Below are 14428 nucleotides of genomic sequence, written 5' to 3'. Positions count from 1 at the left end.
TTACGCTCTTGCCCTCGTCACAGTCACAGTCCTGGGGATAATTAGATGATGGGAGAGATCTCTGTACTGACCCCTGATATATTTATACATAGTAATTAGATCTCCCCTCAGTTGTCTTTTTTCTAAAGTGAATAACCCTAATTTTGATAATCTTTCAGGGTACTGTAGTTGCCCCATTCCAGTTATTACTTTAGTTGCCCTCCTCTGGACCCTCTCCAGCTCTGCTATGTCTGCTTTGTTTACAGGAGCCCAGAACTGTACACAGTACTCCCATGTGTGGTCTGACTAGTGATTTGTAAAGTAGTAGGACTATGTTCTCATCACGGGCATCTATGCCCCTTTTGATGCAACCCATTATCTTATTGGCCTTGGCAGCAGCTGCCTGACACTGGTTTTTGCAGCTTAGTTTGCTATTTATAAAAAATCCTAGATCCTTCTCCATGTTAGTGTTACCAAGTGTTTTATCATTTAGTATGTACGGGTGACTTGCATTATTCCTTCCCATGTGCATAACCTTACATTTGTCAGTGTTAAACCTCAACTGCCACTTATCTGCCCAAGCCTCCAATCTATCCAGATCCCTCTGTAGTAGTATACTGTCCTCTTCAGTGTTAATTACTTTACACAGTTTAGTGTCATCTGCGAAAATTGATACTTTACTATGCAAGCCTTCTATAAGATCATTAATAAATATATTGAAGAGAATAGGGCCCAATACTGACCCCTGAGGTACCCCACTAGTGACAGTGACCCAATCTGAGTGTGTACCGTTAATAACTACCCTCTTTTTTCTATCACTCAGCCAGTTACTTACCCACATACAGACGTTTTCTCCCAGTCCGAGCATTCTCATTTTATATACTAACCTTTTATGTGGTACAGTGTCAAATGCTTTGGAGAAGTCCAGATATACGACATCCATTGATTCGCCGCTGTCAAGTCTAGAACTTACCTCCTCATAGAAACTGATTAAATTAGTTTGGCATGACCGATCCCTCAGATGAATTGAAAATAATCGCAAAGTCATTTCTTGCCATGAAAATTAACTTATTCACAAAAAAAAACATGTCCACTTCATTTCAGCCCTGCCACAAAATGACCTGCTGGTATCATGTACAAAACAAGACCGGCACTCACTGGCATTCCGTTATAAATTTCCATCATAGAATTGCGTTATGGTACGTGGTAACGGAATCCATAATGCAATTCTGCTTTTACCACCAAACGGAGCGCAAACAAATCTCATAACATAAAATTCGCTCATCCCTAATCTTCTCGTTAGCTCAGGAGAAAGTAGTATCAAGGACAAGGCAGCTGATATCACTCTGCCATGCTCATTGAATTAGAAGAACAGACTGGTTGTTTAAAAAGGGGAGGTGGGTGCTTGAAATAATTGTCTTTTTCTGTTAACCATGGTTACCTCCAAGAAAACACATGCAGTCATCATTGTTTTTCATCAACAGGACTTCACAGGTAAAGACATTGCTGCTTGTAAGATTGCACCTAAATCAACTATTTATAGGATCATCAAGAACAGAGATGGTTAACCCGAGGCTTTCCAGCTGTTACAAACCTACAACTCCCAGCATGCCCAGACTGCCTACAGCTATCAGCCTACAGCAGGGCATAGTGAGAGTTGTAGTTTTACAACCGATGGAGAGCCGCAGGTTGGCCATGTCTCATCAAGAACATCAGTGAGATAGGTTCATATGCTGAGAGGAAGACTTAAGGGTGCCCAGGAAAGTCCAGCAATTGCCAGGACTGTCTCCTAAAGAGGATTCCGCTACAAGATCGGGTGACCACCAGTCAATGGCAGCAGGCAGGTGTGAGTGCATCTGCCAGCACAGTGAGGCGAAGACTTTTGGAGGATGACCTGGTGTCAAAACCATCAAGGACAGACTGATTTTCTGCAGGAAATACAGGAATTGAACTGCAGAGGACTGAGGTAAAGTTATTATTTATGAAGCCCCATTCAGACTGTTTGAGACATCTGGAAAAATGAATGCATGGAGAAAAAAAGGTGAGCGCTACTATTAGGCCTGCATCATGCCAACAGTAAAGCATCCTGAGACCATTCATGTGTGGGACTGCCTCTCATCCAATGAAAAAAGAATGGCATCAAAACATCCTCCAACTTCCTTCAACCATCCAGGAGCAAATTAGTAAAGAACAAAGAGCTTTTTCCTCAAGAATCAAGCACCATGTCACAAGGAAAAATGATAACCACTGTGCTTGGCGAACAAAACATTGAAATTTTCGGTCCATGGTAAGAAAACTCCTCAGATCTCAATCGCATAGAGAACCTGTAGTCAATCCACAAAAACTCCAAACACTGATGAGACAAGAATGGTTTGCCACCAGTCAGGGTTTGGTCCACAAGTTGATATCCAGAATGCCTGAACCAATTGCAGAGTCTTGAAAAAGAAGGGTCAGCAATGGAAATATTGAGTCTTTGTATAAACCTGATGTATTTGTCAATAAAGAAAGTATGAAATTAGTGATGAGCGAATCCGGTGTGTCTTGCTGTGGACGAACCCGATTTTTTCATCTGCACCACACATATTCAAACAGCCTCACTCATTGGAGGCAATACATTTTAATGCATAGACGGAAATAGGGATAATAATGAATATGAGCGATGCAGATGAACGAATCAGGTTCGATCAAAGCAAATTTGCTCCCTATATGAAATACTTATAATTGTACTTCAGTATGCCGTAGAAACAAAAAGATAAAAAAAACACTGAACCAGCAAACTTTGTGAAAGCCAAAATTTACGTCAGTCTCGAAATTTTGGGCTACATTGATTATAGGTGTTAGGCATTCCTGGTGAGGAGCCACTCTGAGATGAATAGCAAAGTAGCAATATGTTGGATATAATGATGATGATGAAACGGGATGTATGTTCACTATGGACAACACGTCATTCTGTGGCTTTCTAGACAATGAGCAGCAAGGTGACCAAGGTGACCAGTGGCTGGGGAACAGAAGAGCGCTGGTAAGGTACAAACACTGTAAAGTTTATTATTTTACAATTTTAGCCTCTTGAAAGACATACATTTTTTTTTAAAGAAAACTGTGGAAAGAACTGGAAATGTGTTCTCACCACCTCTGAGCATCAGGCATATTTACAGCAAAAAAAAAAAAGAAGGACCGGTATAGTTCACAAAGATTTCTGGGACAATTTGAGAAAATTTTCCTTAAGCTAATTCATAGTACTTTCCAGTCTCTGGGTCAAAATAACAGTTCAAACATGGGTCATACAGCAAGGTAAGAATGTCTTCTTCCTCATCTGCACCAATCCCATCATCACCTGTAGGGTAAGAGACATAACATAATGTAAGAAAATATAATACGGTATTTTGTATTGTGTTAAAGAAAAGGTGCACCAATTGGTCTATGGATTGTCTGAGGGTCTTTTCTGAGATCGAGGGGCACCACAAAGTCACCTTAATGACTCATATGTCACCTGTAGAAGAAAGTCTGTAAGTCTGTAATACAGTATACTTCCTTTCTCAAAGTTGCATGGATCTGCCATGGGCCTATTCTGAAAAATCCTGCATCCGCTGACATCCTTTACCAGGTTTACTGTCTGGTCTATGGACGGGGATGTCAATTACGCAGCCCAGGAAGGTGCTTTGCTCGGGGCCAGAACTATTCATCTGCCTTGCATGCGTACAAGAAGGATTTAGGAGTTTGTGCATGCATCAAGAAGATGAGTAGTATCCACAGCACTTCCCCCATTGGGCAGTAGAAGTGATGTCTCCATCCACAGACCAGACCAGAAACCTGGTAAAGGAGCTGATGTCTACAGATGCAGGATTTTTAGAAGAGGCATGTTACGTGACCACGTTCCTGAGCGGGTCATCCATGCAACTGTGAGATGGTAAGTATATTAGAAACGTAATGCTATGGCCGAGATATAAGTAATTGAAGTGGATCTGCGGGGCCCGATGGGTCCTGGAAAACAAATTTAAAATTCTAGTTAACTATTTCTTAGTTTTATCTATCTGGAAAATCCAGGTGAACACCAAAACAGCAGCTATATGAAGAGTTTTTACCTAGATTTCCTAGGGTATTGATTGGTCAAGTTGCCTTCCGATATTAGGGCATGAGATGTATAGTAATTAGATAAATTCAATCACTTCATAATGAGTCGATGACATCACTGCGAAATTGGGCAGTGATGTCACCAGTATCTCACAAAATGGAAAGCTGATCACAAAATGGCTGCCTCTGTTCCCCATGGTTAGACATTAGGCCTGTGACACAAAGAAGGTTATTTTAGCGTTAACCTTCCGTATGCTATCTTAGTGAAAGAGGAAGAGAATGTAAATGTAAATGTGCAGACAAACAATAGCATGTTCCAAGATGTTTTCATTCAGATCTCTAATTAGCCCTGTGATGGGTTTTGTATCTCTTGAGTGACTTTGGAATTAATCATGCATTTTCTTTTAATTAATTTCCTGATGTATTCAAATTATATAATGCAAAACAGACAATGTTAGTCATCGAGTCTGATAAAATGAAATAAGTGCGCAGGTGCACGTACGCTGCGACTGCAATGCCAAAGCAAATACAGAATGCTTCAGCGCTCTGCAAACATGGAATATATAGACTGTGAATTGCATTACTGCTGTATACCATATACACAGAAATGGTAGACTGTTAGCATACGCCTTGATCAAAGAGTATGAGCCCATCTACTCCGGCAAGGCGACCTCTTATAGATGGGACCCAGCTCTTTTTGGGCCTTTACCTGAGTTAATTTGTAGTTCTGAGTTCTGAGCCCAAAAAGCAACCTTCCACTACTAAGAGGTTGCCTTACCATGGCAGATGGGGTCATAGGGGGTCATTTTCTATGACACATTATGAGAACTACTGGCACACAAAAGTCCCAAGCCTCAACAGGAATGATCATGATCCCATGAGGAACCCTCCATATTATTTCATTTCGTGCCATTCCAAGAAAAAATTATCCTGTAGGGTATAGGCTGTTCTAACATAGTGCCGAACATGCCTACACAGTTAATTACAGATGTGTCCCTCCTTAACTTTGTTCTTGGCTTAACGTATTTGATGTGCGGCACAAGATGACCGAAAAAAACAAAACTTAATTTTTTAGATAATGTGCCACAAGATGCCTATGCTATATGTGTATATGTGCAGCCACCAAGTGGTCATGTTGTGAGTTGCAGTCTGTCCAAGGTTTGATAACATTCATAATATTGAATTAGTTTTGTGCTAGATTAAAGTTGAAGGGGTTGTCCAGGTTTGGGACATTTTTTAACTGGTGGTAGCATGGCTATGTACTTGTTGCAAAACCGTTCTTGCTCCTTGCCACTCCTTTGCCACTCACTGGCTTCCTGGTCACCTTCACTGGTCTTCAGGTTCTTTTCTTGTAAACTTCTGGATGAACAGGTTCGCTTGTGCGGCTGCATCCAATGACTGGTGTCAGTGATGATGTAACCGGGAGCCTGAGACGCGCTTCCTCCTTGCGGCGCCGCCAGCATCCCGCATCTATGCAGGAGAGAGGACACGGCCTGCGTCCTCGTCTCCATGGGGACAGGGGGGCGGGGAGGACCCGCCCGCGCATTCCTCCTCAGCGTGGCCGGCATCCTCCTAGCTGAAAGAGGTACTGAGCGCCGATCGCAATTTATCGGCGCTCAGATGGTTTGGGCTGGACTTGGGTCACGTGACGCTGGCCACGTCATGTGACCCACTTGTTCTGCTATTTAAACAGGCAGCCTGCTGGCCACAGGTTGCCTGTGAATGGTCTTGCCACCCTCACGAGCATTTTCGTATTGTGTCTTCTATGTGTTTTGGACCTCGGCTCTGTTTTTGACCTCGACCTTGTGGAATTGACGTGACCTCTTGGCTTCAGACTCTAGATTGTGTTTTGACTTCGTTATCGGATTGCTCCCTGTGTACCTGCGTGACCTCCTGGCTTTGACTTTGGCTTGTCTGACTCTGTTACGGTACTCCTGTTATCTTCTTAGGCCCCTGCACATATCTAAGCGAGGGACTGCCGCCAAGTTGTACGCCATCGGTTAGGACGGGTCGTGCAAGTAGGCAGGGACAGAGGTGGGGTGGAGTTTAGGTGCTGCACTTATCCCTACCCTCTGTCGTGACAGATGATGTGTCTCCAGGTGGCATGTCAGTGCCGGGTCATGTGCCATTTAGGGACACATCACTACTGACGCCAATCATTGGCTTCTGTGGTGCACGTGACTCCACCCGTCCACAAGTTCACAAGTCAGGGCTTAGAAGACCAGTGAAGGGAACCAGAGCCAGAACAGAGCTGTGAGAAGCAGGTGAGTATAGTTTTTCAACAAGAACAATGTCTCAAAGCTGGACAACCCCATTAAGAAAATTAAAGAAAAGGTGAGGATGGATGCATCTGTATATCAGATCCTTCTGTGGGCAGAGTACTTCTATGTTTCTCTTCAGTTCGTGATGCCAACCACAGAGGGATTCTTCACCGCTATACCAGCATGGTGTGTAAGCACCTGGACATATGTACTCGGTGCTTATAACAATGATACTTTGAGCGTCTTATAAATAAAGCGTAATTTCCAGCAACTGAGCACGACAAAATCTCAAAACTAATAACTGGAACACCAGTGAACACAAGAAGTGAGAGCAACAATTACTTTCCAGGCTATATTTTATTAACGGCAACCTAACTCATGTATGCCAGGGGCAAGGTCATTCTTCACTGGCACAGCTGCCAGCCATTGGTATCATATCATTTACAGGGGCCAGACTAAGGTCGGGTGATGATCCTAGAACCTGATAGTCCTTGATTTTATTGGCAATAACCCTTCAATCTAGGCGGTCATAACTTTCCCAATTACTTATCTGACAGTCTTGGGACAAGTACAGCTGCAGAAACTCACTATAAATAATTTAACAGACTTCAGATCACTTAGAACTGGCCAAAAACTCTATCCCACCAACAAACCAGAATATCTATTTATTTATTTTATTTATTTAATCTTTAAAATGGTTTTCCAGAATTAAAAAAATAACAAAAAAAAAAATCATTTTTTTCAGAAACAGTGCCATGCCTTTCCATGGCTGGTATTGCAGCACAACCCTATTAAAGGGGTTGACCCATAAAAAATATTCTACATTTTTCAAACCAGCACCTGGACCTGAAACCTTTTGTAAGTGCTCGTAAATAAAAATGTTGTGACTGAGTTATTCAATAATTCAAATAATATCTGTGCTGCGCCACCTGCTGTTTGTTCTTTTCCTTATTTCTCTGTCCACACATGCTCAGTTCTATTCTTCAATTGCCAACAGCTATATCTACTGTTAGAAGCCGTGACAGGAGAAAGGACACCCCCTCCCCCCGAAAAAGGAACCCCCCCCCCTCCAGGTATGATAGGCAGAGGGTTGCAGCAGAAAGAACACACCCCCTGAGGTGCAACAGAAAGGACACACTCCCTGAGGTGCAATAGAAAGGACACACCCCCTGAGGTGCAACAGAAAGGACACACTCCCTGTACTGCAGCAGAAAGAACACACCCCCTGAGCTGCCAGCTGGAAATAAATCTAATAGAACAACTGGAGAAATAAATGAGGAGATCACTGGACCCATGTGGGGTACAGAGCTTTGATAGAAAGAGGCTGTGTAACAGTCCTACAGGCTCACCTGAGTCAGAGGACCGCTGGCTGGAGGTAGGAGTGGAGCCCAGTGGCAAGGACCGCAGGCAGGTAGTAGGTGCAGGAAGTCTGGCAGAGGCGTAGTCGGTAGGCAGGCGGTGGGTCAGGGCAGGCGGCAGTAAGCGTGGTCAGACAATCCGGATGGCAACGGTGGTAGCAGTTCAGTAGGTAGGGACAAGCAGAAGAGTAGTCGGTAGGCAGGCGGTGGGTCAGGGCAGGCGGCAGTAAGCGTAGTCAGACAATCCGGATGGCAACGGTGGTAGCAGTTCAGTAGGTAGGGTCAAGCAGAAGAGTAGTCGGTAGGCAATTCCTGGTCAGCAGTGGACTTCCAGTTGTAGCAAGAGCAGCAGATGAGGAGAAGCTTGATCAAGGCTCAGGAGCTCAATAATCAGCAAGCTAGAGTGCAAGGGGCTGGACTTATATAGGGAAGTACCAGGTGTGGGGAATCAAGGGTGATGAGCAAGGCTTGGCAAGACTGAGGTTACATAATAGGTTTCAGGGAGTAATGTCCAGAGAGGACGGTAGCCTAGTAAGCAGGGCTACCGCCTGGGATGTGGCTGGTCACGGGTTCGAATCCCGACAGTACTCCCCCCCCTTCCAAGGTGACCTCTGGGCACCGCAGGGGCAGGCTTACCGGGGTGCCGTTGGTGGAACTCTTTTACCAGTCTGGGGGCGTGGACATTTTCTTCTGGCTCCCAGGAGTTATCCTCGGGAGGGTAACCCTCCCACCCAATTAGGTATTGTAGTCTTCCCCGGTGGATCCTGGAGTCGAGGATCTTTGCGACAACGTATTCTTCTTCACCCTGTACCCTCACGGGTGGTGGAGGGGGCGAGTGGCGGCCTGTGAAGGTGTTCTCCACGTATGGCTTGAGGAGTGAGCAATGGAAGACAGGGTGCACCCTAATGGAGTCCGGAAGGTCGAGCCGGAACGTGACCTCGTTGATTTGTTCGGTGACCCGAAACGGACCCATGTATCTTTGGGCCAACTTTTTGGAGGGGACCTTCAATCTGAGGTTCCTGGTGGACAGCCACACCTTGTCTCCCACATGGAAGCCCGGGGTGGGTTTGCGACGTCTGTCTACTCCCTGTTTAAAACGCCTCTGGGCGAGCTGGAGGTTGTCTATAATGTTCTTTTGTGCCTCCTGTAGGGTTGTTAGGCGTTCGGCCACTGCTGGGAGGGTGGAGGCGACGGGTAGGTGGGGAATGAACACCGGGTGCGAGCCTGTGTTAGCAAAGAAAGGGCTGTGCTTGGTTGAGCTATGCTCAGCATTGTTGTAGGCGAACTCGGCCGTGGGGAGATGGTCAAGCCAGTCATCCTGCAGGTGGGAGCTGAAACAGCGTAGGTACTGCTCTAGGGTCTGATTAGTTCTCTCAGTCTGCCCGTTTGACTGAGGGTGGAAAGCGGAGGATAGGTTCACTTTAACCCCGAGCGCCAGGCAGAAGTTCTTCCAGAACTTTGAGGCAAATTGTACGCCTCGGTCGGAGACCACGTCGTCCGGGATCCCATGCAGCCTGAAGACCTCTCTGAGAATTAGATCGGCCGTCTGTTTGGCGGTGGGTATGCCTTTGTAGGGGATGAAATGGGCCATCTTGGTGAGACGGTCGACCACGACCAGGATAGTGTTCATCCCTTTTGAAGGAGGAAGGTCTACCACAAAGTCCATGGAGATCGAGCCCCAGGGGCGGGAGGGAATAGGGAGGGGTTGTAACAGACCCACAGGAGAGGAACGAAGAGTCTTATTGCGGGCACAGACCGCGCACGAGGAGATGTACCTCTTGATGTCCTCCTTGTATGTTGGCCACCAGAAGGAGCGGGAGAGAAGCTCCTGGGTCTTTCTTATGCCAAAATGGCCGGCCAGCTTGGAGTCATGGTTGAATTTGAGCACTTCGAGCCGTGCGATTTCTGGTACATATAGTTGTAGGTCCTGATGAAACCAATGACCGTTCTTAAACGTAAGGCTGATATTCCTTGTGGGGTGGGCGAGGAAGGGGTCATTTTCGTATCCTTCTTTGATTGTGCCCAGGAGTTCTTTAGAGTAGGTGGCCCCTACGACCCTTCTCTCGGGTAAGATGTTATTTTGGCCCTTGTTACTCTGTGAGGGCTCGGAAAACATTCTGGAGAGGGCGTCAGCCTTGCCGTTTTTTGATCCAGGGCGATAGGTGATGAGATAGTTGAAGCGGGAAAAGAATAGGCTCCATCTGGCCTGTCTGGCTGAGAGTCTCTTAGCGCTGCGGATGAACTCGAGGTTCTTGTGGTCAGTTAGCACGATTATGGGGTTGGTGGCTCCCTCCAGCAGGTGTCTCCACTCGGAGAAGGCATCCTTGATCGCCAGCAGTTCTTTGTTCCCGATGTCATAGTTCTTCTCGGAGGGGGACATCTGGCGGGAGAAATATGCGCACGGGTGTAATAGCATCCTCTCCCCTGTCCGTTGTGACAAAACTGCCCCCACCGCAGAGTCTGATGCATCCACTTCGACTGTAAATGGGAGCTCGGGGTTCGGGTGGATTAGGATTGGGGCAGAAGTGAAGAGGAGTTTCAACTTGGTGAAGGCCTCCTGGGCCTCGGGTGTCCAGGAGAAGGGGACTGCCTTCTTGGTGAGTTGGGTGATTGGTGATATGACCTTGGAGAAGTTCCGGATAAACTTCCGATAGAAGTTGGCGAAGCCAATGAATCTTTGTATCTCCTTCTCGTTTTTCGGAATGGGCCAGTTCATCACAGCTTGGACCTTCCCCGGGTCCATACTTAGGCCCTCTGGGGAGATGATGTATCCGAGGAACTGAGTGGTGGTTCGCTCAAACTCGCATTTCTCTAGCTTGATATAGAGAGAGTTCTGTCTGAGTCTCTGCAGTACCCTGCGGACGTGTTCGCGGTGCTGCTCGAGGTCTTCAGAGAAGATCAAGATGTCGTCCAGGTAAACGACTACAAACAGATCCAGCATGTCCCTGAGGACGTCGTTAATGAAGTGCTGGAAGGTGGCGGGAGCATTGCAGAGTCCGAAAGGCATGACCAGGTACTCGAAATGACCATAACGTGTCCGGAAGGCGGTCTTCCATTCGTCCCCAGGGCGGATTCGGACGAGGTTGTAGGCCCCTCGAAGGTCGAGTTTGGTGAAGATCTTCGCTTCCCGGAGTCTCTCAAGGAGTTCGGAAATCAGTGGGAGCGGGTACCGGTTTTTTACGGTTATGTCATTAAGCTTTCTGTAGTCTATGCAGGGACGCAGGGAGGAGTCTTTTTTCTCTACGAAGAAAAAGGGGGCTCCCGCGGGGGAGGTGGAGGGCCGGATGAACCCCTTCCTCAGGTCCTCGTCCAGGTACTCTTTCAGAGCCTTGAGTTCAGGCTCTGAGAGGGAGTAGATACTGTCAAAGGGTATTTTGGCCCCGGGCAACAGTTCTATAGGGCAGTCATAGGGTCGGTGTGGTGGCATCTTGTCTGCGTTTTTCTTGTCGCAGACATCCTGGAACTCACGGTATTGAGGGGGTAGCAGATCCTTGACGGATAGTTTTGAGATGGTGGTGTCTTCGGGTGGAAGGACGGGATTGTGGGAGCAATTTAGCGTGCAGAACTCGGATGGGAATCGTATGCAGCGGGTTTCCCAGTCCACCGAGGGGTTGTGGGTGGCCAACCATGAGATGCCCAAGATCACTGGGAACTTCGGGGAGGCGATCAGAGAGAAGTGGATCTTTTCACGGTGATCAGGTTCAATGAGGAGTTGTAGTTCGGTGGTCTCGTGAGTGGCCGGCCCCGAGGAGAGTGGGGATCCGTCGACGGTTTCCAGGTCAACGGGGGCTGCCTTGATTGTCAGTGGAATGTTCTTTTCGCGGGCGAAGGTTAGGTCCATGAAGTTGCCTCCCGCCCCGGAGTCTAACATCGCTGAACAGGGGAGTTGTCGCCCCTCAATGTCGACGAGGATGGGGACGATGAAGTGGGATCCATGAGCCGCCGTGTTGTTATTTTCCGGGGCTGCTGGCGGGGTTGGAGTCTGTGGTTGCTCCTTTAGCTCCGTGACGGCAATAGTCTTTCGGATCTTATGAGGACATTTGATGGCAAAATGACCCGGCTCCCCACAGTAGAGGCAGAGGTTTTTGGCCAGCCTTCGCTCCTTCTCAGCTGTGGATAGAGACCTACGTAGAGCGTCGACCTGCATAGGTTCAGTTACTGACTGGGGGTCGCGCTGGGCGGTGGAAGAGAAGGAGTAAGTGGGTCTGTGGTCCGAGGACCAGAGTCTTTCTTTCTTCCTCTCGGAGAGTCTTTGATCTATCCGGATGCATAACTGAATGAAGTCATCCAGATCGTCCGGGGCCTTAACTCTGGCGAGTTCGTCCTTTATTAATTCTGACAGGCCTCGCCGGAATTGGCTTCTCTGTGCCGCTGGGTTCCAGGTGGTGTCCGTGACCCAACGGCGAAACTCGGCGGTGTATTCGGCGACGGAGCGTCTCCCTTGCCGCAGACCATGTAGTCGCGCCTCGGCTGTCGCACAGCGGTTGGGGTCATCGAAGACTTGGCTCATGGCGGTGATAAAGTTGTTTAGGTTGTCCAGGAGCTGACTGTTAGTCTCCACGTATGGTGATGCCCATGCTAATGCTTCATCCGTCAGGAGATTGACCACGAATAGCACCTTCTTTTTCTCGGTGGTGAAGGGGGCCGGGTACATCTGAAAATAGATGCGGCATTGGTTTAGAAACCCCCGATACTGGCGTCTGTCGCCGCTGAATCTTGATGGGAGTGGCATGCGGGTGTCTGCGGGCGCGCCGCGAACGTCCAGGAGTTGCCTCTGTAGTTCAAAAATCTCCCTCTGTTGGCTTTGGACTACGCCTTGGAGCTGGGCAAATTTCTCCTGATATGTAGTACCAAATTCTTGAAGTTCGGAGACCTGCTTACGCAGAGTGGCCATTGCGGACTCCATAGTGTGGCTGATTATTCTGTAACAGTCCTACAGGCTCACCTGAGTCAGAGGACCGCTGGCTGGAGGTAGGAGTGGAGCCCAGTGGCAAGGACCGCAGGCAGGTAGTAGGTGCAGGAAGTCTGGCAGGGGCGTAGTCGGTAGGCAGGCGGTGGGTCAGGGCAGGCGGCAGTAAGCGTGGTCAGACAATCCGGATGGCAACGGTGGTAGCAGTTCAGTAGGTAGGGACAAGCAGAAGAGTAGTCGGTAGGCAGGCGGTGGGTCAGGGCAGGCGGCAGTAAGCGTAGTCAGACAATCCGGATGGCAACGGTGGTAGCAGTTCAGTAGGTAGGGTCAAGCAGAAGAGTAGTCGGTAGGCAATTCCTGGTCAGCAGTGGACTTCCAGTTGTAGCAAGAGCAGCAGATGAGGAGAAGCTTGATCAAGGCTCAGGAGCTCAATAATCAGCAAGCTAGAGTGCAAGGGGCTGGACTTATATAGGGAAGTACCAGGTGTGGGGAATCAAGGGTGATGAGCAAGGCTTGGCAAGACTGAGGTTACATAATAGGTTTCAGGGAGTAATGTCCAGAGAGGACGGTAGCCTAGTAAGCAGGGCTACCGCCTGGGATGTGGCTGATCACGGGTTCGAATCCCGACAGGCTGTCATTTACTGTATATATAAAGAAGGACATATATATGTATGGGTGTATGTATGTTCCGCAATCACTCAAAAAGGCAACCATCGATTTCAAAGAAACTTGGTATATACATCCCTTGCTACCTGGAAAGAAATCTTATGGGTGTCACAGCTCTAATGGAGGTCATTTTTGGGAATATCTCAGGATATCTGAGATATTCCCAAAAATGACCTCCATTAGCCAATATAAGCCTGCAAGTCTTTCTCTTCATATCCCAACTGCCATACACACGGTCACATGTCCCTTATCGGCCAACAGAAGCTCACAGGCCCTTAGTCTCCAAATTCACACAGTTTTACTGCAGGTTTCCATAATAACCCATAATTCTGCTGTCTGAGAGTGAGCTGTCCAAAGGGACATCCCTGTGGGAGATATTCCCCAAAAAATACATTAGCCAATAGAAGCCTGGTCACATGACCCATATCAGCCAATAGAAGCTCACAGGCCCTTAGTCTCCACATACACAAAGTTTTTACACCAGTTGTCCATAATTACCCAGCCATTTTTCTTCACTGCTGTAGGTCAGCTTTAAAGGGGCAGGGCGCAGTGGGTGACACTGTTAAGGGAGAGGAGTGCTGTGGAGGTCTCAGTTCATCAGTTCAGGGGCAGGTAGGGTGGCCATTCAGGCCACCCTTAAAAGACAGATTTAAAATCCCTGCCCCCAGGTCCCGCTAAGCCACGCCCCCTTCCACTCTGCAGCTGACGGTAATTGAACAAATTAAGGTAAAAATCAACTTCTGTCAGCTGCAGGGGTGGGAGGGAGGGTGACTTTCTCCCTGCAGCTCGCGGTCAGACAGCAGAGTGCTGCTGTCTGAGAGTGAGCTGTTCAAAATGACATCCCTGTGTCCGTCCAGGCCCTGCGCTGGTTGGAGGACAGGGAGTCTGAAAGCCGGACTGAAAGCCGGACAGATTTAAAATCCCTGCCCCCAGGTCCCGCTAAGCCACGCCCCCTTCCACTCCGCAGCTGACGGTAATTGAACAAATTAAGGTAAAAATCAACTTCTGTCAGCTGCAGGGGTGGGAGGGAGGGTGATTTTCTCCCTGCAGCTCACGGTCAGACAGCAGAGTGCTGCTGTCTGAGAGTGAGCTGTTCAAAATGACATCCCTGTGTCCGTCCAGGCCCTGCGCTGGTTGGAGGACAGGGAGTCTGAAAGCCGGACTGTCCGGTCTAAAACCAGACC

The 14428-nt window shown here is 48.0% G+C and overlaps 1 protein-coding gene across 1 annotated transcript in view; it reads right to left on the bottom strand.

Annotated features, from left to right (window-relative positions):
• Positions 1-3021: 3021 nt before the first annotated feature.
• The window catches only part of CFAP20DC (CFAP20 domain containing), a 334505-nt gene continuing 323098 nt past the window's right edge, over positions 3022-14428 (bottom strand). The window contains exon 18 of the mRNA XM_040408726.1: positions 3022-3313. Coding sequence (XP_040264660.1) covers positions 3201-3313 — 113 coding nt within the window. The 3' untranslated portion in view covers positions 3022-3200. The remainder of the gene's footprint in view (positions 3314-14428) is intronic.

This window comes from Bufo bufo, chromosome 9 (genome assembly GCF_905171765.1).
Source record: "Bufo bufo chromosome 9, aBufBuf1.1, whole genome shotgun sequence".
Lineage (NCBI taxonomy): Eukaryota > Metazoa > Chordata > Amphibia > Anura > Bufonidae > Bufo > Bufo bufo.
This window is presented reverse-complemented; position numbering and strand designations above follow the sequence as displayed.